Source organism: Palaemon carinicauda, chromosome 37 (assembly GCF_036898095.1).
Source record: "Palaemon carinicauda isolate YSFRI2023 chromosome 37, ASM3689809v2, whole genome shotgun sequence".
NCBI lineage: Eukaryota > Metazoa > Arthropoda > Malacostraca > Decapoda > Palaemonidae > Palaemon > Palaemon carinicauda.
The window spans coordinates 25,733,062-25,758,843 of record NC_090761.1 but is presented as its reverse complement, the minus strand read 5'-3'; the positions used below and the strand labels follow the sequence as shown (position 1 = coordinate 25,758,843).

General features: G+C 42.1%; 1 protein-coding gene across 1 annotated transcript in view; it reads right to left on the bottom strand.

The window, feature by feature from the left end:
* Positions 1-25,782, bottom strand: part of LOC137629517 (WD repeat-containing protein 91) — a 146,760-nt gene that overhangs the window by 9,271 nt on the left and 111,707 nt on the right. The window contains exons 9-13 of the mRNA XM_068360896.1: positions 24,714-24,835; positions 10,565-10,741; positions 10,028-10,166; positions 9,409-9,624; positions 9,042-9,251 (exon numbers count right to left, since the gene is read on the bottom strand). Coding sequence (XP_068216997.1) covers positions 9,042-9,251; positions 9,409-9,624; positions 10,028-10,166; positions 10,565-10,741; positions 24,714-24,835 — 864 coding nt within the window. The remainder of the gene's footprint in view (positions 1-9,041; positions 9,252-9,408; positions 9,625-10,027; positions 10,167-10,564; positions 10,742-24,713; positions 24,836-25,782) is intronic.

The window sequence follows — 25,782 nt, the reverse complement described above, 5'->3', positions numbered from 1 at the left end:
CCCTCACGCAAGATCCGTCTCTGTGCCCTGTTACTACTCTTAGGTCTTATTTATCCCGGACCTCCTCTAACTCCTCGGGGCCTCTATTCGTTAGAGAACAAGGCGGTACCATTACCATTAAAGGGATCAGGCAACAAATTTTGTATTTTATTAAACAAGCTAGCCCTGACTCTTTTCCTCTTGCACATGATATCAGAGCGGTTGCTACTTCGGTGAGCTTTTTTCACCACATGAATTTTACGGATCTTTCCAGGTATACAGGGTGGAAGTCACCCTCAGTGTTCAAGAAACACTACCTTAAACATTTGGAAGCCCTTAAATTTCCTACAGTAGCTGCAGGGAGCGTAGTTACCCCCAGGTAACTCATATGTTAATTCCTTGTTATTTTATCTCTCCCCCTTACCTGCCTCATTTATACCCTATTTGTATTCGTTGGTTTCGCACCTGATTACTATTATTATATTTGTTAATTTTTGACTCCTGAGTATCTGTATATATCATCACTCACGGCATTATTATACCTTACCTTATTTGTCAGTTGTTCCACCAAGTGGATTATGTTCCTTATAATTGTTTTGTGGCACTCATCTCTGATTAAAGCATCCTGTATTTCCCTTACGCTTATGTTTTTTCCTTTATTTTGCAAGTTTGGTGACATTTCTCTTGTATAGATTCACTGGGCGGCACAGGTTCGAGCCCAGAAAAGGGATTTTGACGTAGGAAAAATCTATTTCTGGGCGAGGGACCTGTGCCGCCCAGTGAACCCTCCCAGCTCCTCTCCCTTGGAGTCCCCAAACTTTGGGTGCTAAGGAGTTGGGTTCTGAGCGGATGCAGAGTTGGTGGTGCCGAGTGAGGTTGAACGGCTCTCCTCTATTGGGATCTTTGTCGTGGATGAATCTAAATAGTGCGGGACCTCTGGATTATACGCCCAATTTTATACCGACACCAATAGGTGAGCGAGCTAGTTAACCTAGCACTCCTTTACATTTTTTCTCTGGTATATTTAGCAGTAAATTACCTAAGAATAAGTGCTAAATGGAGCTTATTCACTGGGCGGCACAGGTCCCTCGCCCAGAAATAGATTTTTCCTACGTCAAAATCCCTTTTTTATAATAAAATAAATTTTTGAATATACTTACCCGGTGATTATATAAGCTGCAACTCTGTTGCTCGACAGAAAACTCTACGTTCAAAATCCGCCAGCGATCGCTATGCAGGTAGGGGGTGTACTTCAACAGCGCCATCTGTCGTGCAGGTACTCAGTACTCAATGTAAACAAAGAACTCAATTTTCTCCTCGGTCCACTGCGTCTCTATTGGGGAGGAAGGGAGGGTCCTTTAATATATAATCACCGGGTAAGTATATTCAAAAATTTATTTTATTATAAAAATAAAATTTTTCAATATTTAACTTAGCCGGTGATTATATAAGCTGATTCACACCCAGGGGGGTGGGTAGAGACCAGCAATAAATGTTTACATTATTATGAGCTAAGGATTTTTTATTTCATTTTAGCAGTTATCAAAATAACAAACTTAAAATAAATAAGTACCTGGTAAGGAAGTCGACTTGAACAATTACTCTGCCTTTTTAAGTACGTCTTCCTTACGGAGCCTCGCGATCCTCTTAGGATGCTGAGCGACCCCTAGGAGCTGAAGTATCAAGGGTTGCAACCCATACAACAGGACCTCATCAAAACCTCTAATCTAGGAGCTTCTCAAGAAATGACTTTGACCACCCGCCAAATCAAGTAGGATGCGAAAGGCTTCTTAGCCTTCCGGACAACCCAAAAACAACAATAAAACATTTCAAGAGAAAGATTAAAAAGGTTATGGAATTAGGGAATTGTAGTGGTTGAGCCCTCACCCACTACTGCACTCGTTGCTACGAATGGTCCCAGAGTGTAGCAGTTCTCGTAAAGAGACTGGACATTCTTAAGATAAAAAAACGCGAACACTGACTTGTTTTTCCAATAGGTTGCGTCGATTATACTTCGCAGAGATCTATTTTGTTTAAAGGCCACGGAAGTTGCGACAGCTCTAACTTAGTGTGTCCTTACCTTCAGCAAAGCTTGGTCTTCCTCATTCAGATGGGAATGAGCTTCTCGTATTAACAGTCTGATAAAATAGGATAAAGCATTCTTTGACATAGGCAAAGATGGTTTCTTAACTGAACACCATAAAGCTTCAGACGGGCCTCGTAAAGGTTTAGTTCGTTTTAAATAGAACTTAAGAGCTCTTACAGGGCATAAGACTCTTTCTAGTTCATTTCCAACCATACGATAAGTTTGGAATATCGAACGATTTTGGCCAAGGTCGAGAAGGCAGCACGTTTTTGGCTAGAAAACCAAGTTGTAGAGAACATGTAGCCGTTTCAGATGAGAATTCGATGTTCTTGCTGAAGGCATGAATCTCACTGACTCTTTTAGCTGTGGCTAAGCATACCAGGAAAAGAGTCTTTAAGGTGAGATCTTTCAGGGAGGCTGATTGTAGCGGTTCGAACCTGTCTGACATAAGGAATCTTAATACCACGTCTAAATTCCAACCAGGTGTAACCAAACGACGCTCCTTCGTGGTCTCAAAAGACTTAAGGAGGTCCTGTAGATCTTTATTGTTGGAAAGATCTAAGCCTCTGTGACGGAAGACTGATGCCAACATGCTTCTGTAACCCTTGATAGTGGGAGCTGAAAGAGATCGTTCTTTCCTCAGATATAAGAGGAAGTCAGCTATTTGAGTTACAGAGGTACTGGTCGAGGATACGGATACTGACTTGCACCAGTTTCGGAAGATTTCCCACTTCGATTGGTAGACTCTAAGGGTGGATGTTCTCCTTGCTCTAGCAATCGCTCTGGCTGCCTCCTTCGAAAAGCCTCTAGCTCTCGAGAGTCTTTCGATAGTCTGAAGGCAGTCAGACGAAGAGCGTGGAGGCCTTGGTGTACCTTCTTTACGTGTGGCTGACGTAGAAGGTCCACCCTTAGGGGAAGTGTTCTGGGAACGTCTACTAGCCATCGAAGTACCTCGGTGAACCATTCTCTCGTGGGCCAGAGGGAAGCAACTAGCGTCAACCTTGTCCCTTCGTGAGAGGCGAACTTCTGCAGTACCTTGTTGACAATCTTGAACGGAGGGAATGCATATAGATCTAGATGTGACCAATCTAGGAGAAAGGCATCTATATGAACTGCTGCTGGGTCCGGGATTGGTGAGCAAAATATTGGGAGCCTCTTGGTCATCGAGGTTGCGAAGAGATCTATGGTTGGCTGGCCCCAGGTGGCCCAAAGTCTCTTGCATGCATCCTTGTGGAGGGTCCATTCTGTTGGAATTATTTGTCCCTTCCGACTGAGACAATCTGCCATGACATTCAAGTTGCCTTGGATGAACCTCGTTACTAGTGATATGTCTAGACCTTTTGACCAGGTGAGGAGGTTCCTTGCGATTTCGTACAACGTCAGAGAGTAGGTCCCTCCTTGCTTGGAGATGTACGCCAAAGCCGTGGTGTTGTCCGAGTTCACCTCCACCACTTTGCCTTGAAGGAGAGACCTAAAGCTTTTCCAGGCCAGACGTACTGCCAGTAGCTCCTTGCAGTTGAAATGCATTGTCCTTTGACTCGAGTTCCATATTCCCGAGCATTCCCGACCGTCTAATGTCGCACCCCAGCCTACGTCCGATGCGTCCGAGAAGAGAACGTGGTTGGGAGTCTGAACAGTCAGGGGAAGACCCTCTCTTAGGTTGATATTGTCCTTTCACCAAGTCAGACAAGACTTTATCTTTTCGGAAACCGGGATCGAGACCGCTTCTAGCGTCTTGTCCTTTTTCCAGTGAAAAGCTAGATGGTATAGAAGAGGACGGAGGTGTAGTCTTCCTAGTGACACAAATTGATCCACGGATGACAGCGTCCCTACCAGACTCATCCACAGCCTGACTGAGCAGCGTTCCTTCTTCAGCATCTTCTGGATGGATAGCAGGGCTGGGGGCTGATCGTCTTGTTGTTCAGCAACGTCCTCATCAGAGGGTTCCTCATCCGAAACTGATGAGGAAACGGCAACGGAGTGGGCAACGTCTGGCTCGCTGAATCCGGTCGCACTGGTGGATGCGTGACGGAGCCGGACGCAATATCATGGAACTGCTGCACAGTCTGTGAACTCTCAACAACCATGGGTGCGCGAGGAAGCACAGCGTCAACCCGAAACTGTCTAGACCGTCTGGGTTGTGCAGTCAACACCCTACCGGGTTGCTGAGGTTGACGCACTGCGTCACAACAAGTCACCTCTGCTGGTTGTTGAACGTCCTGAACGTCAACAACCACCTCCGAGCGTCGCTTAACGTCAACGTGCGGCTGGCAACCCACACTGGGTCGCATCGGTGGAGGAACCACCTCAACTGGCAGACGCGAGTAGGTTACCTCAGCGTCAACAGGGCGCACAACCGACCGGTTGGAAGGTTGTTGGCCAGAAGGTTCTTCTCCGCATTTAAGTCCTCTATCAAGGACGCAAGCTTGGACTGCATGTCTTGCAGCAAAGCCCATTTAGGGTCTACGGGAGCAGGTGTGGCAACAGACGGGGTTAGCGACTGAGGCGGAACCGTTTACCATCCCTCTGAGAAGTTGACCTGTAAACAACTTGGAGCGTCTCCTGGCTAGGCGCCAGGGAGAGTCTACCAGAATTGAGAAGTCTATCTGGGCAGAGGCATGAACTCCCAAGCCGAGAACTTCTCTCGTGTCATATCAGACTCTCGCTCTATAAACCAGTTTAAAAGAAGGGAAAGCAAAGGCTGTATCCCCCAAACTCCTCCTGGTGAAAAACCAGTCGCCTAGCAAACGTAACGCTCTCTAGGAGAGCGAGAGAGCACTAGCTTAAAAACAACGGCTTCGAAGTAGCTAGGCCTAGTGTAAGCTCTGACGTTTAGGTGAACGAGGAGCAGCAGTTACAAGATCCGGACGAAGATCCTTAAAAAAATCATCATGATTTAATTAAAGTCCATAGGAGGCTAAGCAGCTTAAGGCTCCTCTCCATCTGACAGAGTCCTCAAGGGAATATCAGTAGGAGGGAGAACAGCAACTTCCTCATCTACAGGAACCTTGTCCGATAAAAGCTGAGTCTCTCACTGGTGCATTAGTAGCGGACCAGAACGCAACGTCATGTAACTGCTTGACAGTCTGTGAACTGTCAACAACTGAACTGTCAACCACAACAGGTGCGTGAGGACGTACAGCGTCCACTCGAGACTGCTTTGACTGCCTAGACTGAGCAGTCAAAACAACTCTAGAATGCGGAGGTTGACGCACAGCGTCAAAACAAGTCAACTCCGATTGTTAGTGAACATCTAGAACGTCAACAGGAGCATCAGCCAGTGGCCTAACGTCCAAATGCTGCTGAAAAACCACACGAGACCGCATCGAGTGTGGTTCTAAACAACCTGACTGACGTGTTAAGCTACGCCAACGTCAACAGTAAGCACAAAGGAACGTTAGGTTGGCTGAAAGCCAGGATATCGATGAGATAAACGGCTAGACTCAACGGACTAATCGGCAGAATAGTCTTCCATAAGGGAGGCAAGCATATACTGCATGTTTGCCATACAACCCCTTAAGGATCAACGGAAATGGTTGTGGTAATAGACGAGGGTAACGTCTGTGACCGCAACACTTTGCCTACAAAAAAAGACTTTCGGAGTCTGTGTTACGCTTTTGTTAGGCGGCGAGCAGTTATCCGATGACTGCATAGGGTCAGAGCTGTCCTAAAGGCTGTAACCAGGACGCTGGACCTGTCCTGAAAGGACTGACTTTCGCTTAAGGGCTTCGAAACCTTGTGACAGGTTTCTTATGCGAAAAGCCTACGGATGGCGAGGAGAAACAACGTCTCTCTCGCCTTATGGTAGGGGAGATCTTGGTAAGAAACACCCGATACCATAGAGGGAAAACGTCTGTTCGTTGGTCAAGGCCTCTCGAACCCATAAGTCGTTTGACATTACTTCTCCCCTGGGCTTGGGAGCTTGCAAGAGGTCCCGGACTAGGTGAACGACAGGCACGAACAGACGAACCCTCGGACGCAACACTGTAACACTTTGCGCCTCGGACGCAACACTGTAACACTTTGCGCATATCACTTTATCACTTCGATTTTCTGTTTTGCACTTATTTCTACCTGAAACACGCAATTCTACCCTTCATTAAAAGGTAGTAATTGCGAAATTAGTCGTATAATGCAAGCTCATAATACCAGCAAAAAACAGAAAACATATTTTAAGATAAAAAGAAAAATCAGTGGCTGGGAAAGAGACTAAACACTAGTTCATATAACTACGTTTTCAATCTCTCACCGCACATAGCCTGGGTACGAGAATAAAAACCTAAAAACGTTTTATCCTTCCTCCCCGTACAGAGACTAGGGACGAGAGTAACACGAGAACAACGTTACCCGCTTGAACGGAACGTTTTCTCTCCTCTCTCTCCCTCCGTCTCTATCTCTCTCTCTCTTTCTCTCTTGATTTCGCACCTAAGAGAAGAGCCCAATTATATATCGTCAAAAAAACATGTTATTTGACTAAAGGAAAAAACTGAAAGGTTTTTCAATTAAAAAGTTCCTTTAAAATAGAATTTAAAACATTTAAGCTAAGAAAGAATGAACAAAACGTCAGAATCGATTTACTCTTACTGCAAAGTGAAACCGTGATACACTCTCTCTCTATCGTAACGATAGAGCGCATGTTGAACGTCCTGAACGTCAACAACTGCGTAGCATAAAAAACTAAACGTTAATTCATCTTTGAAAACAGTACGAAGACTATCAAAGAAATTCTTTCATAAAATATTACATTTAAAAAGTTTTAAATCCTTTAAAAGCTAAAGACGATATAAAGGGCTCAATGTTGATTAACTTCATTTCCAAGTTAGGACCGCCTACTCTCAGGAAAGGTCTATATAAACAAAGCATTAAAATTTATTTTATATGTTTATAAAAAATGGAAAGTTAATCGAAGAGGCCTAATAAAGGCGGAGAGATATATATAGAGGAAAATCTATAACGTGATAAGATAATTACTAAAAGCCTAAACACACTTCCGTCTAAGGGAAGGGTCGGCCATTTAAAAGTGAAAGAAAGTCCATACTCTCTTGTTCACCATAATTAAATCTATCCAAAACGAGTTCAAGTTTTGAGATGAAGATAAAACACCTGCATAGCGAAAGCTCAAAACTAGAATAGTGTACTTCACCAAATAGTTGTGAAAACAAATCCAGTTAGCAACAGCGAATTAGTAGGTCTTGCCGGTAGCCCGACAGAGAGAAAATTGAGTTCTTTGTTTACATTGAGTACTGAGTACCTGCACGACAGATGGCGCTGTTGAAGTACACCCCCTACCTGCATAGCGATCGCTGGCGGATTTTTAACGTAGAGTTTTCTGTCGAGCAACAGAGTTGCAGCTTATATAATCACCGGCTAAGTTAAATATTGAAAAATCTAAATTGCAAAATAGGGAATAGATGATTACCTTCAGCAAACTTATTAAGATGTTTTGCCAGAAGACGTTAAAAAACTTAGATAATATTGGAGTTACGGAAATTGGGCATTAATCAGCTGGACTTGAGCTACCACAAACATATTTACATAGTGAGTAACATTACCAATTCTCCAACAAGTGCTAAAAGCTTCTCTTCTATAAAGGGATTCAGCAACCCCAGATCTACCTTCAGGAGATGGAATTGATGCAAAGAGGGTAGCATCATCTGCATATGCAACATGCTTATTTTCTAGGCCAAACCAAATGTCATGTGTATGTAATATGAAAAGTAATGGCCCCAAAAAATGACACTAAGGAACACCATGGTGCCCATCAACAACCCTTTGCAATCGATTACCTAAATATTTAATAATGATGCTAACTAATTTTGAGCAAAAAGTTAATATGCTTCATATATAATGAACAATTTGTGTATATTTATCTTTGTTGATATCATTGACTTTGATAAAAATTTTGATTTATAAGAAAGGATGAATGCAATATGGTGGAAAAGTCAGGTAAAGTAAAATCTAAAAAAGTTTATGTACACTCATACATACACCTGATAATATGAGACTATTTCACAAGTTGTAAGCGTGTTTGCATCATGCATGTACATCTGCTAGTTGGTTGTATGGGAATTTGTAAAGTTTGCAAAATGAGGTGAGCAGTTCTTGCACAAACATTTACAGAAACCTGGGCAGATCCAGAGTTACCAGAAGGCATGTCAGAGGTTGCATGAACATATACAGTCCCTGTGTACATAAACATTAAGAGATGTTATGAGAAGAGCATTTGGCCTATACCTCTCAGTTCAATAGAGACATGGATTCTAACAAATAATGAGACATCTCTCTCAAACGCAATGAATATCCTATGAAAAATGAGGCAAGAGGCAGAAAAATACAATATGATCCTCAAGATACAGGTGGTAAGGGTATGGGGTGAGAAGGGAAGAGGAGCATTTACTCAACACACAGGATAGTAGAAAGGGAAAGAACTAATGTCTAACCTAATAATGGGAAATTTGGCATAAAGAATTAATGATGAAGAAAGTGTACAGGAGAATCTCCAGAGAATACAAGTTCTTTGAGCCATCTTTTAATATAACAAAAACTATAAGGATAAACATGCTGGATTACTGAATTACGCTAACGAACATATGAAATTAAGAAACGATTGTATAATCATTCAAAATGGAGAAAATAAAATGAATGAAAAGTACTGTATAGTAAAAGCATGAAAATCATAGATGTTAATGAAAAATTAAGTGCTGATCACTCTCTATACTATAGATAATAGTAATTCCTACATTTTAAAAACACTAGTAGAAGTACTTCAGCCCTCTGTAAGCTTTTGTTAAATGAAGGTAAATTTATGAGTGAACACTTGAGCTTTAATTATGAAACAAGCAAGTTCAGAATAACATGACATTCTATTACAACTGAAATGCAATAATAAGACAGTGTTCGAATAAAATGTGCTTAATTAAAACCATTAGTGCGTTACAAAGAAACTTATGGAACAGAACTTTATTATAATACCAACCCTATAAAAAACAGGACCTGATGGAGAGCAGGTAAGTACATGATCCCCTTCCTGATGAAGGGCAAACAATGGACCGTATGGACGTAGAAGAACACTTCGGCCTGAAGCTCCACCTCCACCAACACCAACAAGGAAAGGTCCAGCAGCACGCTCATGAAGAACGTGATCCATAATACGAGCGCCTGTCTGGGCCATGCTCCAGCAGGCAAACTGTAGAGTACAGAAAATGCTGAGATAATGTTGCAATTGTAATTTTCACATAAAACAAAAATCAAACAGAACTAACCAATTTAAAAGATATATGTAAAACTACAATAAATGTTTGTAAATATTTTGTGAAACCAACTGCAAATAGAAATATCATTACCCTATTATCGCTGCCTATAGTATATATGTTGTTTTCCTGAGGAGAAAGTCGTACAGTGAACACTTCACCTTGATGAGCAGGCCAGGACGCTATAACATCTGGACATCTCAAATCTATAATTCTGACAGATCCATCGTTACACCCACAAACTAGAAGACCGCCATTATGATTCATAATGCATCCATTCACAACACCTTCATCAAGTCTGTAGGAGTTCTTAAAAAGAAAGAAAAGAAGAAAGTTATGTTTACATGATAAATACTTGGATTTAGAATTAAGAATTCCCACAATATGAATACTAATCTCTACATGCATTTGTATTTGTTAAAAGCTAGGAATTACCCTTGTTATCATTATTACTAGCTATGCTACAACCCTAGCTGGAAAAACAGGATGCTACAAGCCCTACGGCTCCAACAGGGAAAAATAACCAAGTGGGGAAAGGGAATAAATAAACTATTTATGGGGAGTAATGAATAAAAAATATAGAATATATTAAGATCAGTACCAACATTAAATGTTTGTTGCCTTAATAACACAGGACTGGAAAAGCCCTACACATATGTATATTTCAGGATTAATCACAAATGTGTATCATAATATCAAGTTAGTCACTAACCTCAATTTTAAGACTTTTCATATCAAGGGTGTGTAATGCGGGTGGAGCTGGAGGGGTCGTTTTCCCTTGTGGTCTCACCCGAGGGGCAACACTTATGATAGCACTTGTTTCTCCTGGACTTACTCGAACTCCCATTATCCTAAACATATAGTACATTCATGTTAGTAATATTAGGTGGGATTATCATGCCACACTTATTGCTGCAAGAACAATTGTCTTAGAATGTAAAAATAATGAAAAGAAAAATCAGTCTTACATACTTCATTCTGCAAAGATATAACAGATATGCGTTATATGCAAAAATATCAATCACATAATAATCATGAGAATAAAATAGCATTATCTTCCAAATTCATATAAATTTTTAGCTAAACAGGACATAAGAGGAATAATCTTAATTATTATTAGCTTTATTGAAAGCAGACTATTATCACAGCAATGACTCTCAACACAATATTATGCTTCATACTCAGCCATTTATGGAACTCAACTTTCAATACCTTATAAATAAACAAAATTCATGAACACTGCACCCACCTTTGATCTTTAAGGTCTGCACAAGTATCCGGTCCAATATCCCAAACTGTTTTTTTATCCCTTGTGTCAAAGAGTCGCAAACTTGCAGTTTTTGTAGCTAACAAAACAAAGCGTTCTGCACGTGGTAACCACTCAACGGCCGTTACTGCACTTTTTACCATTAAACTACAGTGTGTCCTGTGAAATACAAATGATCAGCTTGGTAATTATGGATTTGGCATCAACAGCTTTGAATATCTACATCAATCCTAACTGGTACAGTTGGCTTCATTAATAATACTTGCACGGAAAGCTAAGGAGACGTCTCATAGTTGTACTGTTGCACAGAGGAATTCTAGGCATACAGTGGCCTAAAGAAGTGCGCCATGTCACACCCTTACTGCAGAGTGAGTTCCTGTGATTAGTCAAACCTACCACCTCTGTCATCTCTCCCTACATTATATGATTGGTTACTCACAGTGTAGTAAGCGTGAGACAGTGTGGATTTCCTCAGAGCGAGGTGTGCCAGAAATTTGTGTGCCCAACAGTACCATTGTAGCAGGTAATGATGTGTTCAGCAAAAGAGAAACGTTGGCAATTCTGCCAGTAAAACATAGTTGTCGAGCTTGTAAATACATCATTGAAAGTATTGCTATTAATATTATGAAGTTCTATCAAGGAAAAACACAATATTTTCTATACATAGCTTTGTAAAATTAATAAAAAATATTTATGATCACATATTTTCAAGCTCAATGGCTTTGCTTTCAGGCAGCAATGCCAACGCTTTCTCCTTTGCTAAACATGACAAGTTTGAAGAGAATTTTTATTTTTCCTAATTATACAAATATGAGATCTTTACATAGGATAGATTATCAGCAAAGCAGGAGTATAAGGTTATTAAATTTTCATAACGATATGTAAACAGGTAGGAGGTAGTTACTGGCTGGGAGCAGGGATGGCCCGCATCCATGCTTGCTAACTGAGCACGTTTTCTAATAACGGCTAGGACCTTCTAGGGGGTAGGTGATGGCAGGAAAGTATAAGTAAAGGACTCAGGCTTGTATAGTTACGAAAAATACAAATTATCTCCAAATTTGTCATTTGTTTCGGCACAAATACAAACCTTTGTCCTTTACATAGGAGACTTGCCCTTAGATAGGAGTAGGTCCCCATTCCAACTGACTGGGTACTTAAAACAAGCTACAGAACCTCAGACCCTTGTAAGAGATGCAAAGCTAAGGTTCTTTACACCTCGTGCACCGGTGGTTTGGCAACACCATTGGGTCTCATTCTCCTTAGTCACTGAGTTCACACCTAAAACCCAGAATCTGTCAATGTACGATACCAGGATTTCTTCGTTTCAGGTAGTGAGCCTCAGATAGATATAGATATACTGTACAGTATATATATCATAAGTACTTGCTGGAGTCAGGATGGATTGGAATCTGGAATTATTCATCCTTTTTAAGTTCATTGTCACCCTTCAGAGCAGAGAGGCCTATGACTGGTCTCTAGCCTCCAGACACTTCTACAAGAAAGAGTTGACTAAAGAAGCCTGGGAAGCCATCGTCAGGCTTTTGGAGAGTGCCCTTCTCCAGCATGGCCTTGACTTCTGACTGAAGGGACAAGTCCCTGACTGATCACTGATGGTATGCTAATGACATCACCGTTGTTCGAAGCAAGAGGAGGGGGAAGAATTGATAAATGACAGGTGGTACAGTAGGTGCCAAAACTGATACAACAACAAATTGCAAAATTCATCGTATGTAGTTCATTAGAAACTCATGGGTGTTAGTATATTTTATTCCAATTATTGCCATTATCTTTATCTGATAATAAGTATCAGTGATTAACTGTAGAACCACAAAAGGCATTTCCCTAGTGAATGGTCAATGTTAGTTCAATAATTGTTTATTAAAACATCTTCTTCCCATACAACTAAAATACCCTCAGCAATCCACCTGTCTACTTCATTCTCAAATTCTTCTTTCTTTCAACCCTACAGCTTTTTATTATAACAAATTAAATCATTCTTCAATGTCACAGGTTCATTATTTTTCCAAAACCACCAGACAGTCCATTTTTGTCCATCAAACACAGCATAAAAGTCTTGGTCTTCAATTACAACTGTTGAACAACTGTCATCAGTCTCGCCACCAAGTCTACACTCAATTTCTTGACCAACTGAAGCAACACCAAAGGCACCAGAGCATACCTTTCCTTGGGTCACTGTGACACCTCCCAATTGGTCAATAACATCAACTTATAACATCACATCAGTGCCATTAACCATTAACCAGTTGATTTGACACTATAGCCCTCACTGTCACACATAAACCTTTCACACCTAGCTCTCCGTATTCTGCAACTTTACACTTAATACGACTCCCATCAAAAGCACTGGGGAGGCTACTGCTATGGTAGGGCACCACAGTGGGGGGTTGGGCTTGCCCAGCTGACGTTCTGGTGAGCATCTATTCTGATGGAACTGGAACTGAAACCAGACACCTTTGACACCTTTGACATTGGGGCACAAATTTGGAATGTACCACAGATGCAGAGCAGCTTGTATCTGAAAGTCCCTTTGCAAGCTCGTTACCAATCCAAACATCAATTACAGTATAGGCAATGTACCAAGATGCACCATTTTATCATCAAAAGGGCGGCTACAGGCGCAGACGACACCCCTTACTCATTTTCCGCATCCTCTTCTTGACGACTGGCCATATGACCAATTTTATTACACCTAAAACACCTCACCTGTGTCTCTCTACTGTCTTTTACCATATGAGGGCCATCTCAACCCTTAAACTGGAAAAGCCTAGCCCTACTCACAGGTTTCCAACCACCTTTTCCACCCTTTCTGACAGTTACAGCTGCCACACCACCTTGCTGTTTAGATTACGAAATCTTAGCATGATTAATCAATTCACTCATTGCCACTGTCATCACATTTGCACTTGCTGTAAAGCAACACTAATATTATTTGGAAAACCATTAACAAATGTTATTTTCACCATATTTTATAAACCAATCTTATCAAACTTGGCTAAACCAGCCAACCTCCTAATCTCATTAGCATACATATCAAATGGTTCTCCCATCCACTTCAATTGAACAAGTTTTCCAAATGCAGAGAATGGATCATCAGAAAAGGCTACTTTTAGTTTTCTTGAATTTTTGCTGCACTTTCTTGGTCTTCATCACCCATTTCCAAATATAGTGCTATAGCATCAGACTCCAGATACAAAAGAATAAAATTGGCTGCTAAGTCTGATATTTTCTAAACCTTAGCCACTAAGGTTACCTTCTTCAACCATGATACAACGTCTCCTTTACCTTTGAACAACTTAATCATGTCCATTGTAATCTTAGATGCCATACTTTCTTGGAATAGGCTGAGATAGCTTATAGTTAAACTCACCTTACAAGCTGGCCAAGGCACCAGCTACCCATTGGGGTCTTTGATTGGTCAGACAGTACTTCAATGGATCCTTCTCTCTGGTTAAGGTTCACTTTCCCTTTGCCTATACATACACCAAATAGACTGGCCTATTCTTTACAGATTCTCCTCTGTTCTCATACACCTGACAACACTGAGATTATCAAATAATTCGTCTTCACACAAGGGGTTAACTACTGAACTGTAATTGTTCACTGGCTACTTTCCTCTTGGCAAGGGTAGAAGAGACTCTCTAGCTATAGTAAGCAGCTCTTCTAGGAGTAGGACATTCCAAAATCAAGCCAGTGTTCTCTAGTCTTGGGTAATGCCATAGCCTCTGTATCATGGTCTTCCACTGTCTTGGGTTAAGAGTTCTCTTGCTTGAGGGTACACTTGGGCACAATATTCTATCTAATTTCTCTTCTTCTTATTTTGTTAAAGTTTTTAAATTTGAATGTTACTGTTCTTGAAATATTTTATTTTTCCTTGCTTCTTTTCCTCACTAAGCTATTTCCCCTGGGCTTATAGCATCTTGCTTTTCCAACTAGGGTTGTAGCTTAGCAAGTAATATTAATAATAATGATAATAATAATGGATGATCTTCGAGTTGCAACTCACTAACCAACGAGGAAATAGCACGAAAGGTCCAGCGCCATAAATTTCACAACCTTGGAGCCCGGGGGTAAACACCCAACCTGGACAGCAGCTACCTGACAACTCCTACAGGTGTAAATGATATGACCCCCTCGTCACTACGGCAGTGTTTTCCAACAACTCCTACAGGTGTAAACACTGTGACTCCCTCGTCATTGCGGCAGTGTTTTCCAAGTCGAATTACAAAAATATCCTAAATTATATTAATCACATAACACTTACGCTGGGCTATTTGATAATATGAGTACTGCTAAACAGTTGTTAATTAAGTTGGCCCCCTTTCTTCTCTCCCATTTCATCATTGATGATTGCAAGTCATTGAAAGACATTAATGTTTATCATGTTATAAGCTATGTTTGAATTTGATTTTTGATAATAGTGAATCTATACTTGAATACAAAGAGACATTGTTCTTCACTCTCACAAACAAATAATTTGGAATTGCATTACTCTTAAGGCAAACATTAATATTGTCATTATAAGATTAATTCATTATAAAAACTACATGTTCAATCACTGTAACTTGATGTTTAGCTTTCTTTGCAAATTGTTTTAACAATATACATTTTTAGCTAAAACTGAGCAATAAGGGAAAGTGGTCTTGATTAAATCTATTTTTTTGGTAGCTCAATTTGTATCTTAAACTGGTGATTCCTCCAGCATTTGTAGAAGTAGGATATAGAGTTATTCAAGTTTTTAAAGGTTGCTCAAAATGTCAGGAGCAAGGGACAGGACAATGTCCTAGAGACTGATCATATATATACACATGATCAGCGCCCATACCCCTTTTTCCATCAAGCTGGGACCAGGGAGAGCCAGGCAATGGCTACTGATAACTCAGCAGGTCGATCTATAGGCACCCCCCAAAATCCCCATCCCTAGATCATCAGGATAGTGAGATTGCAGACAAAACTAGAAACTATCGAGTTATAGCCATTTCAAATTCCTGTCCAATAAAATGACAGGCAGGTGTGTTTCCAATAGCCTGCCATGACTGATTGAAAACTATCTTGATATTACGATGAGCAGACTCAATTATGGGTAGCCTTGTATTTCACTGTAACAATAATGAAATTTATATAACATCTAATCTGCCTTAACTTTAGATCAACTGAGGGTGCTCGGTTACATTATCTTTAAATAACTTGTATACCAAGCACAACAAAAAATTCTGGATATATCAATTATTGAACCCATAATGAAGAGTTCTATTACATCCATTCATAAGAAATCCAGTCTTACAGATTCGACTACCAAAATGCCATCTTGTATTCCTATTCAGTTTAAAATGAACTTGATTGCGACCTTACCTCATGGGCTCCCCAATTTGTTCATATTCTGTTGAAATGGATTTAATTTTACTTATCTAAAGCAGTACCCCATCTAAATTACTTTCAAATTCAAAGGATACATACATAGGAAGAAAATATATACAAATCATTACTGTACTTTGAAAACTTATAATTGCCACTACTAATATACAGGCAGTTATATATATCCTTTTGTTTGTGGACAATATCTCCTTGAATATCATATAAGAAAAATTTACAAAACTATTTCCTTACAATAAATTAAATTGTATCTACTGTATAACATTGTGACCAGGTGCATTCTACTCCCTCGAAGTTTGGGCACAGGATTGTGTGAGGACGATAAAGATCACAACCCCAAACTTATTACTTCTTGGGGCCCCCATAGTTCAGATTAGGCTGAGGGAGGTTAGTTTGGAAGCACTCCACTTAAAAAAAAAAAAAAAAGTCTTAACAAACATTCTTAGAAAACAATCTATTTTACTATTGGTAAGTTGTTAGGTAGGACACAGCGTCCCAGCATAGATTAGTCAAGGATATGTATATGTACAGTATATAGGAAATTTGTTTTTTTCTAGTGAATTTTCATGTTTTCAATCATTATTATTATTATTATTATTATTATTATTATTATTATCATTATTATTATTTATCATTATTATTATTATTATCATTTTGGGTAATAACTAATACTAATAATTAGTTAAGAAACCGGGATAGTTGTTCTGGCTAACTAAATAAAGCATGCGAAGCGAACAACAGCGTCAGGGACGCCTCCGGTTAGGCAACAGCTCCGCCACAAAACACGGTATTTAAAGATAAAAAGGCGTTACTTTATGGCCAGAGCTAATTCATACAATATAAGAATATGGTACTCAACTTTCCAGAGGCAGAAGAAGCTGAAGATTGCGACATGCTGGCAGTAAATAGCGAACAACTGGGAAAAAACACCAGGTCATAGACGCTACTAGAGAAGGAAAGGAGGACGCGAGCGGTTATGACGTCAGCCAAGATGGCGACCAAGATGGTGTCGTTTATGACGTCATCCGAGTACCATAACAGTAACGGAGGAGGAGAACTTTGTAACAGCTCCTCCCATATCTTGCCACCAACTTCCCCCTCGAAGCGTAAACGCTATGTGCGGTGCAGATAGCTATGTGGCGTGTCAAGTATACATCCCCTGTTATTATACGATATCCTAAAAGGAAACCTTAAGGGTACTTGCGCCAAAAGTTAGAATTCTGTGAAACCTTTAGTTTAATTCTCTGGGAATATCTACTAAAGTCATATATACCCTTAGGAAGCTACTGAAGGAACCTTCCATCAGGACGACATGGCTATCTCACCCAAAAATAGATTTTTCGCTTCGCTCAAAATCCGTTTATTATCATTATAATTATTACTTGCTAAGCTACAACCCTAGATGGAAAAGCAGGATGATATAAGCCCAGGGGTCCCAACAGGGAAAATAGCCCAGTGAGGAAAGGAAACAAGGAAACATAAATCAGTAAAAACATTAAAATATGTTATTTTTATTAATAAAATAAATTTTTGAATATACTTACCCGGTGATCATATAAGCTGTCAGCTCTGCTGCCCGACAGAAAAACCTAAGGACAAAATACGCCAGCGATCGCTATACAGGTGAGGGTGTACATCAACAGCGCCATCTGTCGAGCAGGTACTCAAGTACTCCATGTAAACACAGAACCAATTTTCTCCTCGGTCCACTGGGTCTCTATTGGGGAGGAAGGGAGGGTCCTTTAATATATGATCACCGGGTAAGTATATTCAAAAATTTATTTTATTAATAAAAATAAAATTTTTCAATATTAAACTTGGCCGGTGATCATATAAGCTGATTCACACCCAGGGGGGTGGGTAGAGACCAGCATTACATGTTTACATTATGAGCTAAGTATTTTGTATTTCATTTTAGCAGTTATTCAAAATAACAAACTTAAAATAAATAAGTACCTGGTAAGGAAGTCGACTTGAACAATTACTCTGCCTTTTTAAGTACGTCTTCCTTACTGAGCCTCGCGATCCTCATAGGATGCTGAGCGACTCCTAGGAGCTGAAGTATCAAGGGTTGCAACCCATACTAAAGGACCTCATCAAAACCTCTAATCTAGGCGCTTCTCAAGAAAAGAATTTGACCACCCGCCAAATCAACCAGGATGCGAAAGGCTTCTTAGCCTTCCGGACAACCCAAAAACAACAATAAAAAACATTTCAAGAGAAAGATTAAAAAAAGGTTATGGAATTAGGGGAATGTAGTGGTTGAGCCCTCACCCACTACTGCACTCGCTGCTACGAATGGTCCAAGGGTGTAGCAGTTCTCGTAAAGAGACTGGACATCTTTAAGATAAAAAGACGCGAACACTGACTTGCTTCTCCAATAGGTTGCGTCCATTATACTCTGCAGAGATCTGTTTTGTTTGAAGGCCATTGAAGTTGCGACAGCTCTAACTTCATGTGTCCTTACCTTCAGCAAAGCATGGTCTTCCTCATTCAGATGGGAATGAGCTTCTCGTATCAACAGTCTGATATAATAGGAAACTGCATTCTTCGACATAGGTAAAGAAAGTTTCTTAATAGCACACCATAAAGCTTCTGACTGTCCTCGTAAAGGTTTAGTTCGTCTTAAATAGAACTTAAGAGCTCTAACAGGGCATAAGACTCTTTCTAGTTCATTTCCAACCAAATTAGAAAGGCTTGGAATATCGAACGATTTCGGCCAAGGACGAGAAGGTAGTTCGTTTTTGGCTAGAAAACCAAGCTGCAAAGAACATGTAGCCGTTTCAGATGAAAATCCGATGTTCCTGCTGAAGGCGTGTATCTCACTGACTCTTTTAGCTGTTGCTAAGCAGACGAGGAAAAGAGTCTTTAAAGTGAGATCTTTAAAGGAGGCTGATTGTAGCGGCTCGAACCTTTCTGACATAAGGAATCTTAGTACCACGTCTAAATTCCAACCTGGTGTGGCCAAACGACGCTCCTTCGAGGTCTCAAAAGACTTAAGGAGGTCCTGTAGATCTTTGTTGTTGGAAAGATCTAAGCCTCTGTGACGGAAGACTGCTGCCAACATGCTTCTGTAACCCTTGATCGTGGGAGCTGAAAGAGATCTTTCCTTCCTCAGGTATAAAAGGAAGTCAGCTATTTGAGTTACAGAGGTACTGGTTGAGGATACTGATACCGACTTGCACCAGCTTCGGAAGACTTCCCACTTCGACTGGTAGACTCTAAGAGTGGATGTCCTCCTTGCTCTAGCAATCGCCCTGGCTGCCTCCTTCGAAAAGCCTCTAGCTCTCGAGAGTCTTTCGATAGTCTGAAGGCAGTCAGACGAAGAGCGTGGAGGCTTGGGTGTACCTTCTTTACGTGTGGCTGACGTAGAAGGTCCACTCTTAGAGGAAGAGTTCTGGGAACGTCCACCAGCCATTGCAGTACCTCGGTGAACCATTCTCTCGCGGGCCAGAGGGGAGCAACCAACGTCAACCTTGTCCCTTCGTGAGAGGCGAACTTCTGCAGTACCTTGTTGACAATCTTGAACGGGGGGAATGCATAAAGGTCTAGATGGGACCAATCCAGTAGAAAAGCATCTATATGAACTGCTGCTGGGTCCGGGATTGGCGAGCAATAATTTGGGAGCCTCTTGGTCATCGAGGTTGCGAAGAGATCTATGGTAGGTTGGCCCCATGTGGCCCAAAGTCTCTTGCATACATTCTTGTGAAGGGTCCATTCTGTTGGGATGATTTGACCCTTCCGACTGAGGCGGTCCGCCATGACATTCATGTTGCCTTGAATGAACCTCGTTACTAGAGACAGGTTTAGATCTCTTGACCAGGTGAGGAGGTCCCTTGCGATCTCGTACAACGTCATAGAATGGGTCCCTCCTTGCTTGGAGATGTACGCCAAGGCCGTGGTGTTGTCGGAGTTCACCTCCACCACCTTGCCTAGAAGGAGGGACTTGAAGCTTTTCAAGGCCAGATGAACTGCCAGTAGCTCCTTGCAGTTGATATGTAACGTTCTTTGCTCCGAGTTCCAGGTGCCCGAGCATTCCCGACCGTCTAATGTCGCACCCCAGCCCGTGTCCGATGCGTCCGAGAAGAGAACGTGGTTGGGGGTCTGAACAGCCAGGGGCAGACCCTCTCCGAGGTTGATGTTGTCCTTCCACCAAGTCAGTGATGACTTCATCTTCTCGGAAATAGGGATCGAGACCGCTTCTAGCGTCTTGTCCTTTCTCCAGTGAACAGCCAGGTGAAATTGAAGGGGACGGAGGTGCAGTCTCCCTAACGCAATGAACTGGTCCAGTGATGAAAGCGTCCCTATCAGACTCATCCACTGTCTGACTGAACATCGGTCCTTCATTAGCATGTTCTGGATGCATCCTTGGGCTTGACTTATTCTGGGGGCCGACGGAAAAGCCCGAAAAGCTTGACTGTGAATCTCCTCCATCCCTAGGTACACTATAGTTTGGGATGGGACCAGTTGGGACTTTTCCATATTGACCAGGAGACCCAATTCCTTGGTCAGATCTAGAGTCCACTTTAGATTCTCCAGACAGCGACGACTGGACGAAGCTCTTAAAAGCCAGTCGTCCAAATAGAGGGAGGCTCTGATGTCTGCTAAATGTAGGAATTTGGCAATATTCCTCATCAGTTTCGTAAAGACAAGAGGCGCCGTGCTTAGGCCAAAGCACAGGGCTTGAAATTGGTAGACAACCTTCCCGTAAACGAACCTTAGAAAAGGTTGGGAATCTGGGTGGATGGGGACGTGAAAGTAAGCGTCCTTGAGGTCTAAAGAGACCATCCAGTCTTCCTTCCTGACCGCTGCTAGAACAGACTTTGTCGTCTCCATGGCGAACGTCTGCTTTGTGACAAAGACATTCAGAGCACTGACGTCTAGCACCGGTCTCCACCCTCCTGTCTTCTTTACCACTAAGAAGAGACGGTTGTAGAAGCCCGGGGATTGATGGTCCCGGACTTTGACTACCGCTCCCTTTTCTAGTAAGAGAGACACCTCTTGCTTCAAAGCTAGTCTCTTGTCCTCCTCTCTGTACCTGGGAGAGAGGTCGATGGGAGTTGTTGCTAGAGGGGGCTTGCGCAAGAATGGGATCTTGTACCCTTCTCTGAGCAACTTCACAGATTGTGCATCTGCGCCCCTGTTCTCCCAGGACTGCCAGTAGTTCTTGAGTCTGGCTCCCACTGCTGTCTGAAGAAGGTGGCAGTCAGACTCTGCCTCTAAAGGACTTGGTACCTTTCTTCTTGCTCCCACGTTTTCCTTCGGCACGAGCACCTCCTCTGCTGGGGGCTCTGCCACGAAAGGGCGGAATAAATCTTGACGCTGGAGTATCCATCCTGGGTCTAGACACGGTAGGCAAAGGGGTGGCTTTGCGTGCAGATGACGCAACCAGGTCATGCGTGTCTTTTTGAATCAAGGAGGCAGCAATCTCCTTGATCAACTCCTCTGGGAAAAGGCACTTCGAGAGAGGAGCAAACATAAGCTCCGATTTCTGACATTGTGTTACTCCAGCTGACAAGAAGGAGCAAAGGTTTTCCCGTTTCTTGAGGACCCCGGAAACGAACGAAGCCGCAAGCTCACTGGAACCGTCCCGTATGGCCTTGTCCATGCAGGACATAATGAGCATGGAAGTTTCCTTGTCAGAAGGGGAGGTCTACCTGCTCAACGCTCCCAAACACCAATCCAAAAAGTTAAACACTTCGAAGGCTCTGAACACTCCTTTCATCAGATGATCTAAATCTGAAGGAGTCCAACAAATCTTGGAGCGTCTCATGGCCAGCCTGCGGGGAGAGTCTACTAGACTTGAGAAGTCGCCCTGGGCAGAGGCAGGAACTCCCAAGCCGAGAACTTCTCCCGTGGCATACCAGACGCTCGATCTGGAAGCGAGTTTCGCAGGGGGAAACAAGAATGCTGTCTTCCCAAGGTGCTTTTTGGACTGCATCCAATCTCCCAACACCCTTAAGGCTCTCTTGGACGAGCGGGCGAGGACGAGCTTCGTAAAGGCAGGCGCGGATGACTGCGTGCCTAAAGCGAACTCAGATGGAGGAGAGCGTGGGGCTGCAGAAACAAACTGATCAGGATACATATCCTTGAACAGTGCAAGTACTTTCCTAAAGTCCAAGGAGGGAGGCGTGGTCTTGGGTTCGTCGATGTCCATGTGCGGGTCGTCAAGGTGTGCAGCGTCGTCATCATCAGAGAGTCCATCGTCTGAAAGCTGAGGAGGAAGCGGCAAAGGAGTAGGAATTGGCTGGTCAGCTGAGTCCGGCAGCACGGGTGCACGCGTGACTGCACTGGACGCAACGTCATGGAACTGTTGGCCAGTCTGTGAGCTGGCAACAACCATAGCTGCGCGGGGGCGCAAAGCGTCTACTCCTGACTGTCTAGTCTGCTGTGGGCGAGTAGTGGTAACCACAGTGGGTTGCGGAGGTTGACGCACCGCGTCAAAACAAAACAACTTAGGTTGTTGTTGTAACTCGCGAACGTCAACGGAGGGTTCCGTGCGTCGGAGAACGTCAACATGCGGCTGGCAGGGAGCAGTGCGCATGGGTGGCGGGACTCTCACAGCTGGAGTGCGGGAGAAGGTAGCCTCAGCGTCAACTGGACGCACAACCGTGGACGGTTGTAGGCTAACGGGTGCAGCGTCAACCTTCTCCGCACGAAAGTCCTGCATTAAAGATGACAACTGTGTCTGCATGGTCTGCAGCAAAGCCCACTTAGGGTCTACAGTAGCAGGTGCGGCAACAGACGGTGTTACTGCCTGTTGCGGTACCGCTTTGCCTCTCTTAGGAGGTGTGCAGTCATCGGAAGACTGCAGCGAGTCCGAACTGACCCAGTGGCTACAACTGGGCCGTTGGACTTGCGCGGAAGGGACCTTGCGTTTAAGAGGTCGTGAGACCTTGGTCCATTGTTTCTTCCGAGAAACATCTTCCGCAGACGAGGAATAAATGGGCTCTCTCGTCTTCTTGTGGGTGGGGCGATCTTGGCGAGATACGTCCGAAACCACGGAGGGAACGTCTGTCCGCTGATTAAAGCCTGTCGAACCCTTTGGTTGTACGACATTGCTTCTCCCCTGGGCTTGGGAGCTTGCAAGAGGTCCCGGACTGGGAGAACGACAGGCACGAACAGACGCACCCTCAAGCGCAACACTAACACTTTCCACAACACTACCACTCACTTTGTCACTACCCACTGCACTCTTACCCTTCAACTCCTTGACGTCTGCCATGAGTTGATTACGGTCACTCGCCAACGACTCGACTCTCTCACCCAGAGCCTGGATGGCACGCATCATATCCGCCATCGAAGGTTGTTGAGTGCTAGAAGGGGGATCAGGAGCAACCACTACAGGGGAAGAAATAGGTTGTGGGGCATGGGGAGAGGAAAAATCAACGGAGCGAGATGAACTTCTCCTGACTCTATCTCTCTCTAGCCTACGTGAATATTTCAGGAATTCGAAAAAATCGAATTCCGAAAGCCCAACGCATTCCTCACATCGATCTTCCAATTGACAGGTTTTACCCCGACAATTGGAACAAATGGTGTGCGGATCGATAGAGGCCTTCGGAAGACGCCTTGAACAGTCCCTAGCACTACACTTTCTGTATTTAGGGACTTGAGAAGGGTCAGCCATCTTGAATTAGTCAAAGGGGAATTCAAAATCTATCCAAGTCGTCAACAAATAATCCAAAATTCAATCAAAGAATGCAAGGAAGTATTGAAGATAACCTCTGCAAAGCGAAAGCTAATAACTAGAAATGTGTACTTCACCAAAATCTGTGAAAACCAATCCAGTAAGCAACAGCGTATTTAGTAGGTCTTGCCGGTGGCACGACAGAGAGAAAATTGGTTCTGTGTTTACATGGAGTACTTGAGTACCTGCTCGACAGATGGCGCTGTTGATGTACACCCCCACCTGTATAGCGATCGCTGGCGTATTTTGTCCTTAGGTTTTTCTGTCGGGCAGCAGAGCTGACAGCTTATATGATCACCGGCTAAGTTTAATATTGAAAAAAATATTTTCTATATAACATTAAAATGAATATTTCCTATATAAACTATATAAGCTTTAACAAAACAAGAGGAAGAGAAACTAGATACGATAGTGTGGCTGAGTGTACCCTCGAGCAGAAAAGAAAAGGGAAAGAAGAAGAGGAGCAGAAACCAGTACATTACTTGTTTTGTGAAACCAAGTAATAGCTGTGAAAGGAGATTGGGTGATGGTTACTTCATTAAGGAAATCTTAGGCAAAGAAACTAACTACATATAAGAGGGCGTTAATTTCTTTCTAACTACTAAGGGACTACATTTAATAGGAAAATAGAAAAAAAAAATATTTGAGAAGTGAAACAGGACATATATAATTACAATGCTCTCAATTTCATCAACACTAACTCGCCAAGAAACTTACCACCCTTTGAAACCTAATCTAAATTCTACTTGTTCTGCCTTGTGATTTTATTGAGCATGCAACATAGGTAGTCTATTTACTATTATTATTATTAGCATTATTATTATTATGACTAACTAAGCTACAACCTTAGTTGGAGTTAGGGCTCCAAAAGCCCAGTAGCCCATTGAGGAGAGGAAATCAGGACATAAACTATAAACATTTTGAACTAATAACATATTTTATTCTCCTCACTTACCAGCATACTTAAAATCTGATCAAATAGCAGAACAAATAACAACAATAAAAAAAAATCTTTAGTCTACTGTAGGTAGAAATAATTTTGAGACATACTTAGGTGAAGGAGATGGTGACCATAATTTCACCACGCCATCAGTATCGGCAGATGCAACCAAAGTTCCAGATGGATTAAATACCGCATGCGTAACGACTGATCTGTGTTCTGTGTATTCATCCTGTATGAAGGAAGAAAAATTTATAAAATAAAAATACAATTCTGTATCTTTGTAAGATCTAAATTCATGCAGCCAAATATGAATGGTATATCTCTAAAAACTTTTCTATTTTTTAACAAAATGTTTTACTCAGTCCACAAAGCTAGGCTTGGAGAATACAAAACAGGGTTTTGAAACCTTAAAGATAACCTTGGTAGCCAAAATGTGCCATGCGTCATGACTTTCACCATGTCATTACTCAGAATAGAAATATCAAGGATTAGATTTGCATTCATTTTCAGTGTCATATTTGATGTAAACTATTGTTTTTTTTTCTATACCATGAGAAAACATAAAAATGTTCATAGATAATTGTAAGCCTCATATGATATTCTGTTCACAGTTAAATCATTTTGTTTATAGGCAAAATCAACTTGAAAAAGCAATTAACATTGATAATGTTAACGAAGGTAATTCTAATTGTTAATAATTTTTTATATCTAACCAAAACATAACTACCAAACTTGAAAAGGTCCACATCTCATTAAGCAATACAGGTATTCATACAAACAAATTAGGAAGTAATTTGTATTTTTTTTAACTTTACATAGAACATAGCGCAAGCAGGAACAAGGCTATAAAAACTTTTAACGAGGTGTCAACAATCATACCAGTTGTTACAAGTGGGTCACAGGGAAGTACCCACCTTCCCCTTCCTCTCTCATTATAACTCCACCTTGATTGCAGATGGGACTTTCAGGATAAGTGATGGTAGGTAACACTTGTGTAGAAAACTCTGGCTTGTATATAGTTATTTACCATGGCACTTTCGTCAATTTTGTGGGGTAGCCGACATCCAGAAAGAAAGTAAATTATTTTTTTTCTTGTTCCTACTTGCCTGATAAGGGACTCAGCTAAGTATCGTTGGTACTGCTAGGGTGCGACAGCCTGCTGCAACTCCTTGGGAT